The following is a 21,764-nucleotide window of genomic DNA, read 5'->3' as shown; positions in this document are numbered from 1 at the left end:
GGCGTGTGCCTGCCTGCAATCCCAGCTACTCAGTTGGCTGAGATCTGCCAATCACAATTCTAAGCTAGCCCAAGGCAAAAAAAAATGGGTGAGATATTTCTGCACAACCATCAAAAAGCCAGAAGTGGAGCTGGGTGACTCAAGTGGTAGAGTGGTGGCCTTGAACCGAAAACACAATCTCAGGGACAGTGCTCAGGCCCTGAGTTCAAGCCCCAGTGCTGGCCATCCATCCTCACACACACACACATACACACACCCAGGTCCCTCCACAAATAAAAAAATAAAATAAAATAAAAAATAAACCTCCCTTGTACCTCCTATCAGTGTCACCCTTGCTTTCTGAGAATTTTTCCTCACACTTTCCTTGGCAATCCTGACACTTAAAAAATTTAAAAAAAAAGGAGCTCTGGATATCCTTGAGCTGATGGAATGATTGAATTATCGGAGAAACGACGTTAATTGGATGCTTACTTTATTTCATATGCAGGACCTGGGATCTCCTAAATGACCCTGTGAGATTTTTTTCACCTGCAGCATTACAAGCACAAGGATGGGTTCCCTGCTGGCTGAATGGAGGAATAAAGTACAAATCCAGCCACCAAAGCTCCCTGCCTTGGAAACCTCTGGAACTCAGCCTCCTTCCCAGAGCTCCCTCCCCTGGAAACCTCTGGAACTCAGCCTTCTTCCATAGGCCCGGGCCAGCGGAGCTAGGCGGCGCCTGGCCCTTTAAGAATCTGGTCGGAGTCCAGTTTCCCTCCCTGCCCCGCCCCCCGCGGGGCCGGCGCCACCCGAGCGCCCGCCCCTTTTCTCCCCACGCCGCCGCGCCACGGGCTCAGCCGCCCATCCGTCACAGAGGCGTCGCCTCTGATTGGCTACGGCGCTCGGGGGGGCCCGGGGGCGGGCCGGGAAGGCCGGAGAAACTAGTTTGTTGGCGGCGCCCGGGCTGCTCCTCGGCGCGGCCAGGTCGTGGGAACCGGCGGCGGCGGCGGGGCGCGGGGCGCGGGCGGCGGGAGCGGAGCGCGGGGCGGACGGCGCCCGCACGGTGAGTGACGCGGGGCGGGCCGGGCAGGGCTGGGGCCGCGCCGCGCTCCGGGCGGGGTGTCGCCCGCCGTCCCCGACGCCCCGCGATGGCGACCCGTCCTCCCTCCCCTCCCTCCCCCGGGGACCCCGGCCTGCGCCCCCGAGCTGCCCGCGATCCCCCCCCGTCCTCCCTCCCCTCCCTCCCCCGGGGACCCCGGCCTGCGCCCCCGAGCTGCCCGCGATCCTCCCCGTCCTCCCTCCCCTCCCTCCCCCGGGGACCCCGGCCTGCGCCCCCGAGCTGCCCGCGATCCTCCCCCGTCCTCCCTCCCCTCCCTCCCCCGGGGACCCCGGCCTGCGCCCCCGAGCTGCCCGCGATCCCCCCGTCCTCCCTCCCCTCCCTTCCCCGGGGACCCCGGCCTGCGCCCCCGAGCTGCCCGCGATTCCCCCCCCCCCGTCCCCCAGTCCTCCCCATCCCCTCGCGTCCCCCGGGCGCGGAGAGCCTCGGCCTGGGACTCCCGGAGCTGCCCCCCCTCCCCGCCGTCCCCCCCTCCCCCGCCGTCCCCCCCCGCCGCCCCCCCCGGCTTCCCCCCCTCCGCGCCGTCCCCACCTCTCCATCCCCCCCTCCCCCGCCGTCCCCCCTCCCCCGCCCTCCGTCCTCCCTTCCCCCGCCGTCCCCTCCATCCCCTCCTGTGCCCCAGGCGCAGGGACCCCCGGCCCGCGCCCCGGAGCCGCCGGGCCACCGCAAACGTCCGGGACAAAGAGGGGACAAAGAGGGGGTGTGCGACCGGCCTCGGAGCCCCCGCGCCCGCCGGCCTGAGCTCCGCCCCCTCCTCCCCACCCCACCCCGCCCCGGCAGTGCTTGATTCGCCAAGTCCGCAGACTTTTGTCTTTCAGATCCTAGAAAGCCCAGGGCACCACCGGGCCGCCCGGGCCAACCTCGACCGAGCCCGGGGGCCCCCCGCGCCCCAGCCCCCCGAGCCCCGGCCCCCCGCGCCCCAGCCCCCCGAGCCCCGGCCCCCCGAGCCCCGGCCCCCCCGAGCCCCGGCCCCCCGCGCCCCGGTCCCCCCCGAGCCCCAGCCTCTCGCCCCGGCCCCCCCGAGCCCCGGCCCCCCGCGCCCCAGCCCCCCGAGCCCCGGCCCCCCGCGCCCCGGCCCCCCCGAGCCCCGGCCCCCCGCGCCCCGGTCCCCCCCGAGCCCCAGCCTCTCGCCCCGGCCCCCCCGAGCCCCGGCCCCCCCGAGCCCCGGCCCCCCGAGCCCCGGCCCCCCCCGAGCCCCAGCCTCTCGCCCCGGCCCCCCCGAGCCCCGGCCCCCCCCCCCGAGCCCCGGCCCCCCGAGCCCCGGCCCCCCCGAGCCCCAGGCCCTCCCCCCCTCCCTCCCCCCGTGCCCCAGCCTGGGACCTTGGCCCAGATAGCTTCCTCTGTCTGTTCAGGGCCCCACGTCCACCAGGCTGGGGCCAGCCTCTCCCCCGCCTGCCCCCCCACCCCCCCGCGGCCGGCCTGTCCCCCCCTCCACGGCTTCTCCCCTGGGGGAGGGCGCCCTGGTAGTGGTGGGGTCCCCCTTGATGCAGCTCCAAGCCCGGGGGGGGGGGGGGCGCGGCTTGCCTGTCAGGTAGAGCCCATGCTCAGAGGGCCAGGGTGGGCTGGTAGGATTTGGGGGCACTGTTGGTGAAGACTGGGAGAGGAAGGAGGCAGCTCACCTGCCCAGCTGCCTTCTTTCTCCCTGGCTCACAGCCATTTCAGGTTTGAGTCCTTCATTAGGAGGTGCGACCCCCCCCCCCAAGGTTGTTAAAGGGAGAGAGAAAGGGACAGATCTATCCCCAGGTCGGGTCTGCACCAGCCTTTGCTTGTGATGCGGACAGAACCACCGTGGGCAGCTGCCAGGACATTTCTGGAGCCCGATGCCCTTTAATGGCATCTTAAACCCATGGGCACCCAGACTGGGGTGGGGGGCAGAGAGGCCAGAGCAGGAAGAGAAGACGGGCCTGTGCAGACTGCAGCAAGAGCCACCTTGATTGCTTCTGTCTGTCCCTTAGGGGAGGGGCAGCGAAGGATGTGGAATGGGTAGAGTGGGTGGTGTTAGTCATTCATCCATCCATTCATTCATTCATTGCTTTGAGCAGGCTGGCCTGGGGACTTTGCTTTCAGGGACCGCCTGGACAAGACAGTGCCAGCGTCCTGACCCATCTGGGTAGACAGAATCCCCAGATACCAGGGGTGGGAGGACACTGGAGAGGGGTGAAGGCTCCCTGGAGAGAGGGTGCCTGGGCATGCCACAGCCCAGGTCCAGCCTTGGGGCCATGTCCTGGCCCACACCAGCAGCAGTCAAATTCACAGGAGGCTGAATGGCTTCTGGACCTGGCTTCTTCTTAGGGAGTCCGGGGAGGACCCCCCCAAACCCCCAACTATACACACTGATTGCACACACTGCCCCTTGACAGCGGGAGGGAGGGGCTGGCTGTGCTTAGCTCAAGAGCTTTGCGAATGTGGCCCGCTGCAAATGAATTGGTGATTGAGATGCTGGTTTTCATCTAATGTGATAAATTTCATAATTGAATTGCCTCACTGGTTAGAGCTATTGAAGCGTTTTTCCCGGCCAGGAAACACTTAGTTGCGGGTGCCAGGAGGAAGAGGGTAAACTTACTGAATCCGTCCCAGCATCCAGCCCGCCTTCTGTCTGTCCTCATCTGTCCCCAGGTTAGGGGCGCCCCCTCCCCCTGTGCGGGTTACAGTCTTTTCCCAGAGCACCTCTGTACCCATGTCAGTCCTGTGGCAGAAGACCTGGGGAGAGGAAGGGACTGGGGCTGGAGCATGGCCTCTGGTCCAGGGCTGGATGAAGTTCCGTGACCTGGCCCAGCCTTTATGAGGTCACCTCTCCCCAGGGTTACGCTGGGCACAGGGCCCAGCTCACTGCCCAGAACCCCTAGGACTGCGTGGGGGCCACCTGGGTTCTGCACTGCACTGTTCTCTTTCCTTCTCCTCTTTGTTCTCTGGGCACAGGATGGAGGCTGGGGACGTGGCCTTCTGCAGCCTGCTGCCAGCCGTCTCTTGGGTCTCCAGCCATCTGCTCGCACCCCGGCCCCCAGCCCTTCTCGCTCTGCCTCGGCACCCTTTTGGATGACCAAGGGTAGCCAGCTGCATGTGGTTTCTAAAGTGGCAGCCCTGGGGTCCCAGCGGGGACAATGGCACCATGTCTTCCCAGGCTTCTTCTCCCCTTACCTTGATCTCCTGAGACCCGGGTGGGACACAGCATCTGGGTGGGTCACACACAAGCCACCCTCTGCCTCAGTGACACTGGCTCCAGAGGCCGGCTCCGCTGCTCCACCATCTCTGTGCACCTGCTGGCAGGAAGAACACTTAGTGGTTGGAGTCTTATTAGGGGCCCTGCCCCTACCTGCCTGGGGGTCCCTTACTTCTCTGGGCCCCTTCTGTAAAATGGGTGGATGCTCTTCTGCGTAGTGTTCCTGTCAGCGGCCACGCTGGAACCTCAGGGGCTCTTGTGAACTCTTGGTGTTTGGTGGTTTTACAAGGCTTGGCTTGGTTGCGTAGCCTTAGGCAGGTGGGGTTCTAGAAGCACCCATAGAGTCCAGAGGAGTCAAGTTCGAGGTCACGAGTTTGGTGGTTGTAGCTCTAGCTCCTGTCTCTGAGGCTTTGGGCAAGTTGGTGACCCGCTTTCTGTAGTGGACAGGGTAAGCTCTAGCCTGCAGGTCGTTCCCCAGGCACAGAGTCAAAGCCACCTCCCCAAAGAGACCTGGGTAATGAAGAAGCAAGAGAGGTTCTCAGGGAGCCAGGGGGGGACCCAGGAAGGAGGCTGAGTGCCAGGCTTTGGCAAGGAGGCACCTGCAAGACCAGTTGGGTGGCCCCACCCAGTGCACAGGGCTGTGGGAGACCTAAGGGCCACTCTCCCCCCACCTGAGTCACGTCTGCGCCTTCCAAGGCAGCTGGTGGTCAGGAATGAAAGGAGGGGGAGAAAAGGCATTGCTCACTTCCTTCCAGTCCCCGCTGGACCCCCAAGCCCAGGCCAACCACAGAGCAATCCAGGCCAAATTTCCCAGTTAAGATAGGGGACCCAAGACCGCCTGCCAGGTGTGCGGGCATGGCGGGAGCGCCAAGGGGCTGGGGCATCTCTTCTCCAGCAAGGTCGACTGCATCAGAGCCCTGTCTCTGAAGTGCCAGCTGTGGGTTCCCAGCTTAGGAGACCTGAGAGAGAAAGCCTCGGCCCCTCTCCTGTGCAAGCTTGCCTGGACTTCTGTCCTTTGGATCTACAACTATCACTGCGCGAGGCCTTGATAAAATATCCCCTCTGCCTTGCGGCCTCACCACCATCTTTCATCCCTATTCCTTCTAAAAAGAGACGTCGGGGTGGTCCCTTTCTCTACCCCCCCCAACTATAATCAACAAGGAAATGAAGTCATGGGTGTTTGGGCTTTGCACTTGCTAGGCTAATCAGAATTGCTGAGCCAGGCCTCCAGCTCTGTTTTTGCTGGTACTTGCCTGAGCTGTGCTCTCCTATTTTAGACTCCCTGTTGCTGGGGTCCCAGGCAACCGGCTTGCCTCGGTAGAAACCTAGTTTCACAGCCGTCTCCGCCTGGGCCAGCCTGGCTTTGCCACCCTCGCACTCCTAGCGGGCCATGCTGCCAATCTCAGAGACTCAGTCTCCCACTGGCTACAACCTCTGCCCAGACCCACCCACCCAGGACATCATTCATGTGTTCAGTTTAGGGAGGGAGCGTTCAGGCCTCTTTGCTTCTGACCCGCCTTTGTTTTTCCAGAAGATCAAGGTTCAGCCACGGGGTTCTGCCTCTCATTGGTCTCTTGGTGTTGGCTGGGGCTTAAGCAAAGTGCCCGATAAGCATTGTGTGCTGGGCTGTGAAGTGAGGCCCTTTAATCCCTGCCCTGCCCTGCCTCTGCCCCCCCTGCGAGCTCTGCATGGGAGAACATTCCTGAAAGTTCATTTGAGGCTCAGATGCTCTGCAAACACAGGCGTGCATGGGTTTTCCAGGTGGAGACCACGCAAGTGCAGGCTGGACCATGGGAGTGAACTCCGCGATTGCTACACGGCCGCCCAAGGAGGTGGCTTCCGGTGAGATGGAGCAGAGGACCCTAGCTTGCTTGAAAGAGAAACAGGGGCATGAGAGCACCTTGCAGGGTGGTCCCTGAGAGTGACCCCTGGGGCAAGGACAGCCCCTTGGCTGGACTGGCGCAGAGAGGGCCAGCGCAGGCTGTGGCAACCCTAATGACCTGTAAATGTCCATGTTTTATTTTACTTTGGAGATCCTGTCTGCCTTCCTGTGATGGAAAGTTTCACACAGGCCGGGATTTGCCACATGGTACTTGATTTGGTGAGTCACATACCAACCAACCCTTGGAGAAATGCTGAGGGGCAGCTGGGGTGTTATTTATGCAGTGAGGAAGGCAGCCAGGTCTCCAGGGCCGCAGAGAGCCCAGCCTTGCATCCCAGGAGGTGATGCCAGGCCCTGGGATGGAGTCGTAGCTAGGCCAGCAGCCTCAGTGGGGTTCATGGCTGCTGGCACACAAGCACCCAGGGACGTTTGGCTGAGCTCTGCCATTTCCCCAGGGGGCTCGTGCCCACTCTTCCAGACACTCCTGGCCTTCCATTACCCTGCCTGCCCTTTTTGGGGTCATCCAGAACTAAGCCCAGAGGTGGGCTATAGACACAGGCCGTTCCCAGCTTCTCCATCACCCGCTTTCTCTTGGCAGCGGGTGTCTGGCTTCTCTTTCTTTCCTTCCACTCCACAACAGTCACTGGGCCTCTGTGGCTCTAGATATCAAAGTGAGCGCAAATTCTGCCCTTGCACCTTTGCAGGTGGAGATAAGGCACAGTGCCTCGACCCAGGGGGCAGAGACGCTGCCAGCAGGAGAAAGGTGGCAGGGCAGGGCAGGCACTGTGGGAGAGAGGCTGGCAGAACATTCATTACAGGAGGGCACACAAGTGCTCCTCTTGCCTGCAGGCTTCTTGGGTCAGTTACCTGAGCACCTGCTCTAGTACAAGGCCTGGCTTCTATATGCGGAACCAATAGGAGGTCTGGGGGAGGGGAGAGGAGAGGAGAATGGGGGAGGGGGGAGACCTGCCTCCCAGGGGGCCGGGGGCAGGAAGACAGGACCAGTTGAACAAGGTTTGGTTACCCTATCTTCACTACAGGCAAAGGCTTTTGAGCAGGAAAGGTTGGTGGTGAACAATTACACATCTGATGGTGGGGTGGAGAGAGGGGCTGGCGCACCCAGCCTGCAGCAGCAGGAACATTTCATGGAACTCGGTGGCCAAGGGCACGTTGTAAGTGTTCAGGGGCAGCTATTCTGGGCAGCCATGAATTTGCTATAAATACGCCTGCGTCCGTAATTCCCGGAGACAGCCCAGGCCTGGCCCCTGCACATGGTTTCCCGAGGCCCCACCCTCTGCCAACCACCGCACCCTGGCATCGGGTTGGTGTGGGCGGTGATCTGGTGGTGAAATTGGTGATAATGAGGATGGGAGCAGGAGGGCCACAGTGGGTCAGAGAGCACTGCCTGCCGTCCCTCCCTCCCTGCAGAAACTTCTGGCTCTGAAGTCTTGAAGGAAAGCATGGAGCCTGAGCTGGTGGCTCAGACCTGTAATCCTAGCTACCCAGGAGCCTGAGATGGAAGGATGGCAGTTCAAAGCCAGCCAGGTCCATGAGACTCTTAGAGGCTCTTAGGTACAATTAACCACCAAAAAAAAAAAAAAAAAGCTGAAAGTGGAGCTTGGGACTCAAGTTCTAGAGGGCTAGCCTTGAGCAAAAAGAAGCTCAGGGACAGCACCCAGGCCCTGAGTTCAAGCCTAAGGACTGGCTCACACATATAGCAAAGAAAGAGAGCGAAGAAAGGAGGGAGGGAGGAAAAAAGAGAAAGCATGGCTTATGTGGTTGACAAGGAAATTCTGCTATACCATGTTTCTCAGAGATTCCTTTGAGTCTCCACAGGTCAGAAGAATTGGTGACATGGACATTATTTGCTATAGGCATTTTCTCCTAAGTGCAGAATCTAGTGAGCCAGGGTTTCCCACATCACACATGTGCTGTGTTATGTTACATGATCAAGGCTGGGTGACAGAGCCATTGAGCTAGCGATGGAATGTCGTTGACCTCAGCTCGGACTCCACAGCACTGGGCACCATGGTGCGTGCCCGGAATCCCTGCTGTTGAACAGACTGAGAGCTACAGGATGGCAGTTCAAGGCGAGCCCAGGCTAGAAGTCAGCAAGATCCTCTCTCAATGAGCAAGTTGAGTGGAAGTGAATGTCTGCAGTCCCACTAAGAAGGAGGGGAGGAGAGCTGTTGTCCCAGGCTGGCCAGGGGAAAGCATACAAGACCTTATCTGAAATAATAACCAGAGCAAGAGGGGTTCAGCTGGTAGAGCACCTGCCTGGCAGGCATGGGCCTCTGAGTTCAAACCCCAGTCCTACCGAAAAAGTACCACGTGTAAAGGTTTAGTGTAGTACTGTCAGAGAATCTACAATAATCTGGCAAAAAGATTTAAACATCTCCCTCGACTAGCCGCCTATCTGGATGAAAGAGGACTTTTAGCAGCCAGATAGATGCCTGTGGCTCGTGCCTGTGGTCCTGTGGACTCAGGAAGCTGAGGTCTGGAGGATCACCATTGGAGGCTAGCCTGGGAAGAAAAATTCCCTTGAGTTCATCCCCAAAGCCCCCAGCTAAAAGCTGTACTGGAGGTGTGACTCAAGCAGTAGAGCATCAGCAGTGAGGAAGCCAAGTGAAAACTAGAAGTCCAGAGTTCAAAACCCGGTACTATTTAAAAAAAAAAAATCCCACAGCTGAGTAATTTGAGACAAGTGTGGCTGGAGTCACAGGAGCGGGGGCAGTGGGCAGAGGGCACCCACGTGTGTCATGTCCAAAGGGTGCTCAGTTGTTTCCCTGGGCTTCCCCCCTGGAGGAAGCCTGGTGCCCTGAGGGGGTGGAGGGAGGGCATCAGATACCAGGGCTGCAGTTGACCCCAAAGCTGACAGCCTGGGATCAGGCAGCTTGAGGAGAGGTGGGAGAAGGAAGTGGGGTGCCCTGGTGCTCGGTGGTTGTGGCTCGCCCCCTTCTCTCTCGTCCCCAGTCCCAGCGCCACGTGGATTGTGAGATCTGGGCCCGCATGCACTTAATGGCTCATCTGTGTGGTCAGACCACAGAAGGGACCGTCCTCCATGTCTCCAGGCCACCCCTGTTTGCCAGAGCCGTGCAGTCCTGCTGAAGAAGGAGGGCCCCTGGGGCATCCAGCCACTCCCCCCCTGTATCTCCCCAGCCCTGCCTCTCTGGGTCCCCCTTCGCCCCTTGAGACCAGAGCTGCGTCCTCCTCCTTGGCCCTGTTCCTATCCAGAGCCACAGCTGGGCCTGCAGGCGCCTCCTAGCTGACTGTGGGAGGGAGGCGGGTGGCACACACTGTCTGTGCTGGTGACCGGGGGCTCTGCCACCCTGGCAAGAGCCAAACAGCCACCCACACCTGAAGCGTTCATCTCGGAGGAGAAAGAAGGTCAAGGAGACTCTAGGTGTTAGGTCAGTGAGTGGGGGTCGTTAAGTATTGGGGAGGCATTCACATTTACAGAGGTGCCAGCCGTGCGTGGGGTCAACCCTGGCTCGGTAGGGAATGAAGGGTTGGAAAGCGAACCACAGGAAAAGTGAAGGTGGAAACAGGGTCAGTGGTAACCTGTGACGGCAGTAATTTCAGTTCTTATATGCCAGTGCAGATTCAACATGCAAGCAACCAAAAGTTATTTCCCCAGCCCAACTGGAACAATGAAAAGGTTTGTGGATAAAGGCAGAAAATCATGAGCCAAAGTGAAGAATTTCACTTTGCAATGTGTGTGTATGTGTGTGCGTGCATGTGCACGCGTGCATGCGCCAGTACTGGGGCTTGAACTCAGGGCCTGGGCATTTTTTCACTCCAGGCTAAAGCTTTGTCCCTTGACCCACAGCTCCACTTCCAGCTTTTTTGGTGCTTCATTGGCAATAAGTCTCAGATCCTAGCCTCCTTAGATGACAGCGCGAGCTACAGGCGCCTGGCTCAATCCCCAACTGTCTTAGCACTCTTTCCTAAATCCACTACATGTTAGCACCTTGGCACACAACGTGTCTATTGGTGTGCTGTGTAAGATCTAGTTTTTTGTCTTGAATTAGGAGCAGTATTGCGCGTGCACACACACACACACGCACGCTGGCTGTGCTGGCCTCCTCTGCCTCTGCTGTGGCCCTGACAGAACCTGCTGGAGAGGAGGCGGCCAAGTCCCCTTAGGCTGGGGGCCTTTCCTTGGGTGCCCTTTCCTCTTATCTGAGCATTATCTGAACAGAGAACACAGAATGGCCCTCAGATGTCCCCGCTTTGTGCATGGCAGCCCTGGCCTGCCCAGGCAGAGGAACCAAGCCCCACACTTGGCAGCTTTCCTGTCCTCCTGGTTCCCTTTCCTGGTGGGAGAAGGGCCTTCTAGAGCCACCCTGTTCTTCTGAAGGTCTAACTCTCGGCTACTTTGTTTCTGGGCACGTTGGGTTACTTTGTTTCTTAGGGAGGGTGGACTGACCTTCCAGGCAAACAAAGGCTTCAGGGAGCTGCCTCCTTCTGCTTAGGGCACCTCAGAGGTTCACCTGCCTTGCACCCTTGCAAGTTGGCCAGTGCTGGCTTCCACTCTAAGCACCCGAGTCTCCTCAGCTCTGCTTGTGAACCCCCATCCCCAGCCTGGTGGCCGTGGGGACGGGAACAGCCACTGTCACTGAGGAGTGGTGCCAGGGGCCGGGACGTGTGGAGAAGCACCTGCCAGTGCCTCTGCCGCTTGGCACAGAAGAGTCCCAGGTGGGTGGCCTGTGGGACAGAGCCCGCGTGTGGGCTTCCAGTGCAGGTTTTGCAGGAGGTCAGGCAGTTCTGGGACCTGGGTGCCTCTCTCAGCATTGGCCAGGACCTGACAAGCCGCCCTCTGCCAGCTGGAACCACGGGAGCCCGGGCCCCTGCCCTGCCCAGGTCAGATGCCCAAGGACCCAATCTCTACCCCTGACTGGACATAGAACCTGTACCCCAAGTGTCCCTCCAGCCGGGCTGGGTAGGGGGGTCTCAGGGATGGATGCTGACCTGGCGAGACAGAGGCTTTGCCCACAGCCGGGCCTGGGCTGGTGGGGACCCGCCCCGTCTGGATTCTGGCTGTGGATGTGTTTCTGCAGACCTCATGGTGATGAGGGAATCGGCGTCAACCCCCAGAAAGCTGGCAGCTTTCCCAATGTGGCCTTTCACCTCGTGGCTCTGGCCAGGGCCCTCCCTGCCCCCACCCAGGCCCTGCCACTCTATGAGGCGACACTGCCACCAATCCACAGACCTCACTAGAGAAATGGGCCAGGGTTTGCAAGCACCGAGCAGGAAGGGATCCATTTTGGGGCCCAGGACTCAGGGCTGGTCCCCTGGAGGGACGCGTGGGGACTGTAGGCTGCCAGAAGCCAAGGCACAGAGAAGGCACGGGGTTCCCCCAGGCTGGGGAGGGGGGATGGCGGGGACCTGCACTCACCCCATTCACAGGCACTTGACCAGGGCCCAATAGTGCTTCTCCTCCCCAGCTCAGGATCCAGTCCCTCTAGGCTGCTCTGAGCACACTAACTTGTGTCTTCCTGCTTCTTGGGGGGGTGGAGATTACACACTGTTTTACAATTCCATTGAAACATGACACCTGAGTACAAACCTGACTCAGGGACAGTGCTGGGGGGGGGGACTTAAGGGGTCAGGACCCTGGCATGCTGACTACTCTGGGCCCCCTTTAATTGAGGTGGGAGCCCTCATGGTACGGTTCTGCCCTGAGTCTGGCTGTCAGCTCACATTCGGAGCCGGGGTCTGCCTGCCGTCTCCAGGCTTCGCTAGAGAGAAGCCCACCAGGGCCCTGGGAGGGGCCAGGGAGGTTCTGTGGGCTCTGAGCAGCTCTACCAGCTGCTTCGGTCATGGCAGATTGGAGCGGTGCTTCAGTGTGGCATCCCTGGTCACTGGCCCGCAGGCCTGTCTTGGAGACACAGGCCTGTCTGTGGAGGCACAGAGGGGTGGCCGGCTGGGACGGGCAGGGGCTGTGGAGAAGACCCAAGGGAACGTGTTGAGGGTCGGAGGCCCCTGGGCGGGGCAGAGACTGGACAGCCACGTGGCGTCCTGGCTGGGGCTCACGGCTCCTGGGCCTCGGCGTCCCCGCTGGTAATGAGTGGGGCCTTCAGGCGGGCATCGCGTCGCGTGGCTCACCATGTGGCTCTCCCCGCAGGCAGCTGCGCCATGTCGGTCAGTGTGCACGAGACCCGCAAGTCCCGGGGCAGCACGGGCTCCATGAACATCACCCTCTTCCACAAGGCCTCGCACCCCGACTGCGTGCTGGCTCACCTCAACACGCTGCGCCAGCACCGCATGTTCACCGACGTCACGCTGCGGGCCGGCGACCGCGCCTTCCCCTGCCACCGCGCTGTGCTGGCCGCCTCCAGCCGCTACTTCGAGGCCATGTTCAGCCACGGCCTGCGGGAGAGCTGGGACCACACGGTGAACTTCCAGGACAACCTGCACCCCGAGGTGCTGGAGCTGCTCCTGGACTTTGCCTACTCCTCGCGCATCGCCATCAACGAGGAGAACGCCGAGTCCCTGCTGGAGGTGGGCGACATGCTGCAGTTCCACGACGTGCGTGACGCGGCCGCCGAGTTCCTGGAGAAGAACCTCTTCCCCTCCAACTGCCTGGCCATGCTGCTGCTGGCCGACGCCCACCAGTGCCGCCGCCTGCACGACTTCTCCTGGCGCATGTGCCTCGTGCACTTCGAGACGGTGCGGCAGAGCGAGGACTTCAACAGCCTGTCCAAGGACACGCTGCTGGACCTCATCTCCAGCGACGAGCTGGAGACCGAGGACGAGCGGGTGGTCTTCGAGGCCATTCTCCAGTGGGTGAAGCACGCCCCGGAGGAGCGCCGGGCCCACCTGCCCGAGCTGCTGCGCAGCGTGCGGCTGGCCCTGCTGCCCTCCGACTGCCTGAAGGAGGCCGTCTCGGGCGAGGCCCTCCTGCTGGCCGACGAGTGCAGCAAGCTGGTCATCGACGAGGCGCTGCGCTGCAAGGCCCGGATCCTGCAGAACGACGGTGTGGTCACCAGCCTGTGCGCACGGCCGCGGAAGGCGGGCCACACGTTGCTCATCCTGGGCGGCCAGACCTTCATGTGCGACAAGATCTACCAGGTGGACCACCAGGCCAAGGAGATCATCCCCAAGGCGGACCTGCCCAGCCCCCGGAAGGAGTTCAGCGCCTCGGCCATCGGGTGCAAGGTGTACGTGACCGGGGGCCGCGGCTCCGAGAACGGGGTGTCCAAGGACGTCTGGGTGTACGACACCGTCCACGAGGAGTGGTCCAAGGCGGCGCCCATGCTCATCGCCCGTTTCGGCCACGGCTCGGCCGAGCTGGACAACTGCCTGTACGTGGTGGGTGGGCACACGTCCCTGGCCGGCGTCTTCCCGGCCTCCCCGTCCGTCTCCCTGAAGCAGGTGGAGAAGTACGACCCCGGCGCCAACAAGTGGACCATGGTGGCCCCGCTGTGGAGCGGCGTCAGCAACGCGGCCGTGGTGAGCGCCCGGCTGAAGCTGTTCGTGTTCGGAGGCACCAGCATCCACCGCGACATGGTGTCCAAGGTCCAGTGCTACGACCCGCCCGAGAACCGCTGGACCATCAAGGCCGAGTGCCCCCAGCCGTGGCGGTACACGGCCGCCGCCGTGCTGGGCAGCCAGATCTTCATCATGGGCGGCGACACGGAGTTCACGGCCGCCTCCGCCTACCGTTTCGACTGTGACACCAACCAGTGGACGCGGATCGGGGACATGACGGCCAAGCGGATGTCCTGCCACGCGCTGGCCTCGGGCAACAAGCTGTACGTGGTGGGCGGCTACTTTGGGACGCAGAGGTGTAAGACCCTGGACTGCTACGACCCCACCTCGGACACGTGGAACTGCATCACCACCGTGCCCTACTCGCTCATCCCCACGGCCTTCGTCAGCACCTGGAAGCACCTGCCTGCGTGACGGGCCCTGCCAGGTGAGCGAGCCCTCCCGCAGCCTAGACGGCTCTCAGGGGTGGGGTTGGCCGGGCTCTGGGCCAGGCAGCTCCGGGTCAAGTGCACCGAGACAGGCCCCGGCTCTGCCTGCCCCGTGTGCCAGCGGCGGTGGAATGAAGTCCGCCCTGGGGCCCGGAGGGGCCTGGATGTGTCCGTGCCATTGTCCTTTTCTCCTTCGCTTCAGAAGCCGGCTTCCGGCACTGCTCTGCGCACACCGCCCTCGTTTCTAGGGGTGCTCAGAGGGCGCAAGCGTGGGGACACGAGGCCCTGCCCACAGCCTGTGGCTGCTGATAGTCCAAGGGCCAGGCCTCTGTGTTCCGCTGTGGACGCCATTTCTCTGTCCTTCACGCTGCCCTTCCACGTCCCCCCATTAGAAGATCTCTTCCCTCCCGTGCCCTGCATCAACATTGCCAAACGGTGTGGCTCTCACCCGCCTCTCTGTGCGGACTCCCTGTGCGCTCCTGCGGGAGGATGATGCCTGTTGTGTCCCCAGGGTGTGTGACTCAGGGCCAGGGATGGGGAGCACAGGTGGAGGAGGCGGCAGCAGGAGGGGAGCCCCTGGCCCGGGGGTGCTGGCTCCCCAGTCTTCTGATGATGTCACCCAATTCCGGATTAGGCCAGAACGGGGTGGCCTCTGATGATTGTTCTCTCTTCCCCCTGTCCTCTGCAGACTCCGCTTGTTTCTCACTGGCCCAGCAGCGCGGCCTTGATCCTGCTGTCACCACGGGAAGCCAAGCCGACAGGCCCCTGGCCGGCAGCAGCCATCTCCGAGGCTCCTCTGAGCGTCAGCCTAGAAAAGCGAAGCGTCAGCACACCGTGCGCCCCGGGTCTTGTCGTCTTGCGTGGGGAGAGGTGCTCCCAGGGAGCTCGGCTGCCACCGGGTCCCCGGCAAAGTCCCAGGCCAGAGCTGGGCAGGGTGGCAGCTTGGTGGGCTGGCACAGCCCCCAGTCCCAGGGCTGCCCTGTGGGAAGCTGTGCCCCCCCACCCTGCACCCCACATTGCATCCTGGGCCTCAGAAAAACGCCACTGGACTGGGCACATGCCACCCACAAGAAAGCTGAGGGTGCATTGTTGCTTTAATAAGGGGCAGAACTCCCTCAGGCTACCTCAATGTTGTCTGCTGGGGCTTATTAACAGGCAAGCCTGAACCCAGGGGGGAGGCGGGGAGGGAGGGCTGCTGGCCTGTTCCCCTCCCACCATCCCACCAAGTGGCCCCCATGTGTGGGCAGAAGTGCTTTGTGCCCCATCCTGCAGAAGCTGGGGTCACTCAGCAGGACCTCAGGTTGCAGGGGTTGTCACCCTGTCCCCTCCCCTCCTTACTCTCAGAGGCAGCCAGAGCTACAGGGGACACTGGCTGTCAAGGGTGTCCCCTTGTCAACACCAGACCCTGCCTTGTCAACACCAGACCCTGCCTGCTTGGTCCCTGGGCCACAAAAAAAGGGGTCCCAGGAGAATCCATAGCTATTTAGCGACAGTCACCTCCCAGATCTCAGAGCTCCCTCCTCGGTGTTCCCAGCGTCTCATCGGTGGGGACCCCAGGGCACTGTACAAGCTGCCTGGCTGGCTCAGCGTGGGTTCCCGAATGGGCTCCAGCGCTGATGGGAATTTGGGGCCACACTTTCGCCATCTATCCCAGAGGTCCCCCATACCCTAGGCCTGGCACTGGTCCCAGGGGTGTCGTTTGGGGTGCGCTCTAGGAAAGGGCTGAACATCTCCCTCAGGCTCTGCCTCAGGACTTAAGGCCCTGGGATGGGGGCTGGGGGGGCACCCACTGAGTGGACACAAAGCACACTTCTCAGCACAAAGGACCTGCTTGGTGCTGTCCGCAAAGCTATGCTGCTTTGTCAGGTTTCTAACTTAATAAAAACGTAAGAAGACACTTGGCCTTCCTGAGTTCGGGGACTGGATTGGGGGGCGGGCCTGGGTTCCTATCTTCCCAGCTGCCAGGGCCCCCCTTGCCTGGCAGGGTCCCTTCCTGCTCAGACTGTAAACCTTAGAAGCCTTTTGCTTATCCGGACCCAGATAGTCCGTGGTAGAATTCAGAGTCCATCCATTTCGGCAGAAGAGGCTGGTGGGAGAGCAGCTCTGTCCTCCGCCATGGGTTAGACGTCAGCCAGCACAACACAGCACACGACCAGAGCTCTCAGCTCTTCTTTCCTCTCACAAAACAATGGGTCACAAAGACCGCTGCCCATACAGCTTGAATCCACACATTCGAGTGGAGAGTTCGCAGGTTCATTTAAGATACATGTCTGAATCTGGTTACAAAGTTCTTGTGTGTGGAAAGCAACGCAGTTTTTAAGTATTTTCAACAACTGCATTTTATGGCAGTTGGACAAGTTGAATCAGACCTGGTGTTTGGAAAGACCTGGCCATGCGGGTGACCTTTCACCTGGCCTGCAGCCCCAAGTCTGGCTCCTTGCCTCCCCGATTCCTGCTCTTCTGGTTTGCATGTGGGAGGTTTATGTCATAACTCTCCATGTCTGTCCAAGGCGCTTTTTATGTCAGGGCTTTGGCTGTCTACTGTCAGCACGGGGGCTTTGAGGTCAGAGTGCACAGTGGTGTGATGGAAAAGAGCTCAGAGGGCAGGCCGGGTGGTTAAAGGGACAGTCTCTGGCTTTGTCTGGCCTTGGAGCTGTGCAGATACGGATTCAAATCTTCCATCACTGGCTTGATACAGACTAGCCTGTGCTTGGGTCACTGAGTGACCTGAGAAAGCAAAGGGTCTTCTCTTTAAAAACCGACTTGGAAGAGATTGAGAGCAAGGAAGGTGGCGGGGCTGTGCTCATGAGGACTTTCAGCAGAGGTCAGGCCTCAGTCTGTGTCCAGGGGATTGGCATGTCTCTGTGAAGCCTGTTGGGGAGAGGTTGGGGTGCTCTGGGATGGGTGTCTGTGTGTGAGCACACCAGGGCAGACAGGAGGGTAAGGTTTGTGGTTTGCCTGGGCTGTCCTGCCGGGCTTTCTAGACACGGTGATGCATGACTGCCATACAGTCCGGGGCTGGACTGGCAGATGGAGTAGCGGGCAGAGACCAAGGCAGCCCAGCTCTGAAATTCTCAACACAGATGAAAACTCGGGCTGTTGCCTCTTCCTCCAAAGCCCCCTCTCACCGTGAAGGCTCCCTGGGCCACCCTCAGGGGTGGGGAGGCTGGGACTTCACTGAGCATGCAGGGTCCCATCTCCCTGGCTTCTGTCCTGGCTTCCCAGCTCCCCCGGGACATTCCAGGCTCGGCGGTCTGTCCCCAGCAGTCGGTCTCTTGCTGGTCAGAACTTTTCTGCTGGCCTCACATAGATGGCATAGGTGGCTGGGGATCCTTAACTGGGAAGAGCCACTTTTGTAGAGTGCCCCCCCCCAGGGCAGGCCCAGCACCCCCGAAAACCACCTAGGACTCCAGAGACCTGTGTTCGGGGAGGAACAGAACCTTCTCAGCCTCCTTTGCTTCTCGGATAATAGCCAGAGCTGGCTGAGAACCAAGAGCCAGAGGGAGGCAGTGGGAACGCTGCTCATCTCCTGGGGCTGCCGGTGGGCTGGGCCACGGCCAGTGGGGAGGGCTGGAGGGGCGGGGAGTGGGTGAAAAGGGACCAGTGTTCCACTGGCTCGAGGGGAAGACAGTCTACTGCCAAGGCTACAAAGGCTTCTGTTCAGAAGCCTTTGGGTGCCTCCAAGCTGGTGGACAAAGGGAAGACCCTTGGCAGCCTTGCAGGGCTTTCACTTGGACTGCTGAGAAGGGGCATTGCTAGGCTCTATCACCACAGGAACGCAGTGCCCAGTGCTGAGGAGAGCGGAGGAGCCCGGGCCCTGAAAGCCCAGGGTTTCCTCCTTGGGCCACAGGAGGGTTTGCAGATGCGCTAGGCATCCCCTGGACGGTTCCACTGGGAAGCCAAGCTCCGTCAGGTGGCGAGGCACCCCACTCTCCAGACACCGACGACAGAAAGATATGCCCGCAAGAATGAAGACTTCAAAAGAAATTTATTTTTTGAAAGGGCAGAGGGGCACTTTACAAGAGTCTGAAGCCAGTAACTAGAAAGGAAGATAAATAAAAGCCAGTATGTTGTGGCAAAATTCCAGAACACACACTGAAAAAAAAAATGTTTTTTTTTTTTACAGTTTGAAACTGTTTCACTTTATACATAATTACAATCTAATATACAAGGGTGGTTTAAACTCATTTTTTTCTTGAATAGGATGCAGTACAGAAATGTTTTATACAGCATTTGAAACAACCAGGAGAGCAGAGCTTGTGGCATCCCCCGGGGGTGCGGGGGGGGAACCTCCTTCAGTGTTCGGGGGGCGCCCCTTGTGGGGATGGAAGGTCTGGGGACGTTCCCTTGAGGGGCCCATGGTGGTGTGCCTGTGCCAAGGCCAGGGCGCCCAACCAGGGTGAGGCAGCCCAGCCGGTAGCCTTAGCGAGGTGGGGAAGTCACTCATGTCCTGGCCATGTTTTGACAAATTAAGGGAGACCCTTTCTTCTCCCTCCTGGGAGCTTCTCACTTCAGTGCCTGGCCAGCAGGCAGCAGATTCCAAAGCTCTGCTTACAAGGAATGTTATTAGACAAAGAAAAGAAAAACGTAGGAAGCAAACTCAGCTGCCTGCCTTTGGTCTCCGCGGCGGCCAGACGGTGTGGCCCAAGACGCGGGCTCGTGCAAGCTAGAGAAGATGGCCCGTGTGATGTGCAGGCAGGTGGGGTCTGGGCCACCTCAGAGCCACTCTGTGGTCACAGATGCCCACTCCCTGAGAGTATTTTTCGACACCTGATAACTCAAGACTAACCACCCATCCTCAAGACTCTTCAGCTCCAAAAAAAAAAAAAACAACAACAAAACAAAACCAGAATTCTTGGCAAGATGGACACTGAGCCCTAGGGACAGAAGAATTACACACAAGTTCTTCTAAGGAGAGCAAGGTGTGGATAAAGCACTGGCCTCCAGGCTGTAACTCCATTTCCACAGGGGGGTCTGCTTACTTAAGCCCCAGCCAACTAACACGTCCCAAAACAGAGGATCCCAACCAACAGGGCCTGCTGTGAGCACTGAGGCCCTGGCGTGATGAACAGAGGCAGCGTTTAGTGGTATAACCCTGAGGCGCGGAAGAAGAAAGGGCTGGTTCGTACCTTTTAAAAAACCTTGGTAAGGGTATCTTCCCCTCAGATGGCTCACGGGGGTAGACAATGTTGGTAGGGTAGGATTTGACAATTTGCATGTTTCTGCCCTGTTTTCTAGGAAAACTACAAGTTTGATTGTCTCCAAAATGAAGGCAGCTGCTTTGTGTTTCAAGTGCTCCGTGTCACCAAGAGGGTGTCAGGACTGAGATGACTCTCACTGGAGAGAAGATCCTGTCAGCCTCCCTGCCACCCAGTTGACTCTGGTCTTCCATTTCGCCTTGGCCCCACCTCTCACCCCGATTGAAGAACACTGATTTCCTTAGCTTGTTGGGGTACGGTGGTTCCTCAGGGAGGGGCCCACCCCAGAACTCACAGTGCTTCTCAAGGCCAGAGTCCACGCACAAGCAGCCATACCCCATGGCCCCTCTCTGCAAGGGATTTGGGGCAGGAGCACGGCGGGTGCCGGGCACAGCAAAGCAGTCCTAAGAAAGCTGTCCTGGGGGAGCTCAGGATTGACTTTGTCCAATTCCCATGGGCCCAGGCAGAACTGACTGAGCTTCTGGAAGTCGCTAGGGGGTGTGGGGAGAGTGACAGCTCTGCTCCTACAAACGCCCACCAAAGCCAGTCCACCTCAGGGCTTGCAGCAGTGAGCAGGAGCTAAGGCAGGGCCACAATGCGGGGTGCACAGGGTGGACAGGGAGGCAGCGACAGGGATAACCAGCCGAGCCCCATCTTTGCTGGGCCCGAGGCAGGGCGCAGGGTCAAGTGCAGGGTGGAAGGCAGTGGCGGAGCCTGCCATGAAGGCCCTGGGAGGCGCGCGTGACTCAACAAAATATGGGTTGGTTTGGGTCTTCAAAGCCTATTTCTGAAGAGTGTACGATTTAACCAAAGTAGGCAAGGGCAGCTTAGAGGCGACCAATTTGTAAATCCCCAAATGAGGAAGACACCTCTGTGATGGAGGTGTGGGGTGAGGGGACAAAGCCCCCTTTTCTCCCAGGCTGTCTGCATATGCCGACGCTGGCTTTGTAGGGAGAAAGCCAGCCGCTGTGTCACTCTGTACTGGATGGGCAACTGGAGGGCTAGAACTGGTTAAACATGAAACAAAACACAAAATACACAAAATAAATAAAACCGACTTAGGCTAAAAATCTTAAACCAGACTCTTTCAAATAAATATCTCCATCTGCAAGGCCAGCTTGCAGTTCAACATCAAGCACCACGTTAAGATTCGCTTTGCCAAGTCCCAGGCCTCCGAGGGCCGACACCAGGAGCACACGCCACGCGTGGAGCCAGCCGAGCGGGGAGGGCAGCGTGACAGGAAACATTGCCAGAGCAGCAGACACAGAAAGAACAGAGGAAAGGACAGAAAAAACCATGAGCAGCGGTTGGGACATCTCCCAGCACGAGCAGAATTCATACACAGCAGAACTTGGGGTTTAAAGGAGGGATGAAACCAGGTCAGACCGTGGCCTTCCTTCTGACACAGAGGGATGGCCCCCCAACCAGGGCCAGCTTCTGTCTGCGCTGGTGGGAACATCTGCCCCTACTTCTCAGCCAACTGTTCTGGGGCAGGGGTGGGCATAACAGGACAGGGCCCGGGCACAGGTTGGTGCGGGGCAGCAGGCCTGTCTGGGCAGTGAGGCCCAGGCAGGGGAGCCTGTGACAACCAGTGGTGATATGACACATCGTGGTGGGGAGACCTCTCCTTCCCGTGTCTGGAACAGCTCGTATACGGGCACCAGTGGAGTTTTTCTGAATCTGATGCTCTAAGTTCAGCCAGGACATGGACTGAGGGGGACTGATCATGTGATTTCCGATACCTCAAACCTTCTCATAAATGTCTGTCGTCGCCTCTGAATTGAAATGAGAAACAGATATGAAGGGGGAGATGTGTGTCAAGGGGACCCATTCTGGGAGGACCACGGAGAGAAACCACCAGGCTGAGCCCCGCCAGACCCCACGTGTGCATACAGATGTGTCGCCATACACAGGTACAACCTGCAGCATCTGCTCTGTGTGGTCTTCCCCCAAACAAGCACAAGGCAGCAGCGCTCCGGTGACATCTGGAAACTCTCTCGTCCCGTGGCAACTGCTCACGGCCGGCACCTGCGCTCCTGGGCACACGGTGCTCCGCATAATTCCAGGGAGAGAGCCCGGGCAGGACCAGCCCCGCTGAGTCCTGGGAGTCACAGGTGTGGCCTGACGGCATCTGCACCCTTCTACCCTGACACGCAGACAGCGCGCCTCGCCCAGAGGACTGGACACGGAGCCGTGGACGTCCAGTGTAAGAGACTTGTGCGCAGGGGCGGCAGGCAGAGCGGAGGGCACAGCCAGGGCACAGGAGCCGGGTCAACAGAAGATCTCCTCCCCCTCCACAGACAGTTCAGACGCGGGTCCATCTGGAACAGGAAAACCAAGATGAAGACATGCGCGGAGGCCTCGCCTTCCCTCCCAGGCCAGGGTGGCCGGGCGGGGCAGGTGGGCCGTTAGTGACAGGTCACCGGGATGGCCTCAGGACTGGCACTGGTGCCGGCCTCCCAAGGAGGGAGAGGCTGGTCCTAACAAGGCACAGGCGCGGACTCGG

At 60.0% G+C, this 21,764-nt stretch overlaps 2 protein-coding genes across 3 annotated transcripts in view; one reads left to right on the top strand and one right to left on the bottom strand.

Moving 5' to 3' along the window:
* Positions 1-991: 991 nt before the first annotated feature.
* Positions 992-14,053, top strand: Klhl25 (kelch like family member 25). The gene is made up of 2 exons (XM_090321312.1): positions 992-1,042; positions 12,266-14,053. Exon 2 carries the CDS (start codon positions 12,277-12,279, stop codon positions 14,044-14,046), a length of 1,770 nt encoding a protein of 589 aa, XP_090177438.1. The 5' UTR covers positions 992-1,042; positions 12,266-12,276; the 3' UTR covers positions 14,047-14,053.
* Positions 14,054-21,085: 7,032 nt separating this feature from the next.
* Akap13 (A-kinase anchoring protein 13) overlaps positions 21,086-21,764 on the bottom strand; it is a 149,452-nt gene continuing 148,773 nt past the window's right edge. For both annotated transcript variants that reach the window (XM_090321513.1, XM_090321515.1), the window contains one exon: positions 21,086-21,579. In XM_090321513.1, the coding sequence (XP_090177639.1) occupies positions 21,530-21,579 (50 nt within the window). In that variant the 3' untranslated portion in view covers positions 21,086-21,529. The remainder of the gene's footprint in view (positions 21,580-21,764) is intronic.

The sequence above is a fragment of the Megascapheus bottae genome, chromosome 30, assembly GCF_031878675.1.
Source record: "Megascapheus bottae isolate mThoBot1 chromosome 30, mThoBot2.hap1, whole genome shotgun sequence".
Lineage (NCBI taxonomy): Eukaryota > Metazoa > Chordata > Mammalia > Rodentia > Geomyidae > Megascapheus > Megascapheus bottae.
The sequence above is the reverse complement of the archived record's forward strand: the minus strand, read 5'-3'. Positions and strand labels throughout refer to the sequence as shown.

What these genes read in the sequence shown, in the direction of transcription:
- Klhl25 (XM_090321312.1), top strand. Translation starts at nt 12,277, where the DNA reads ATGTCGGTCAGTGTGCACGAGACCCGCAAGTCCCGGGGCAGCACGGGC.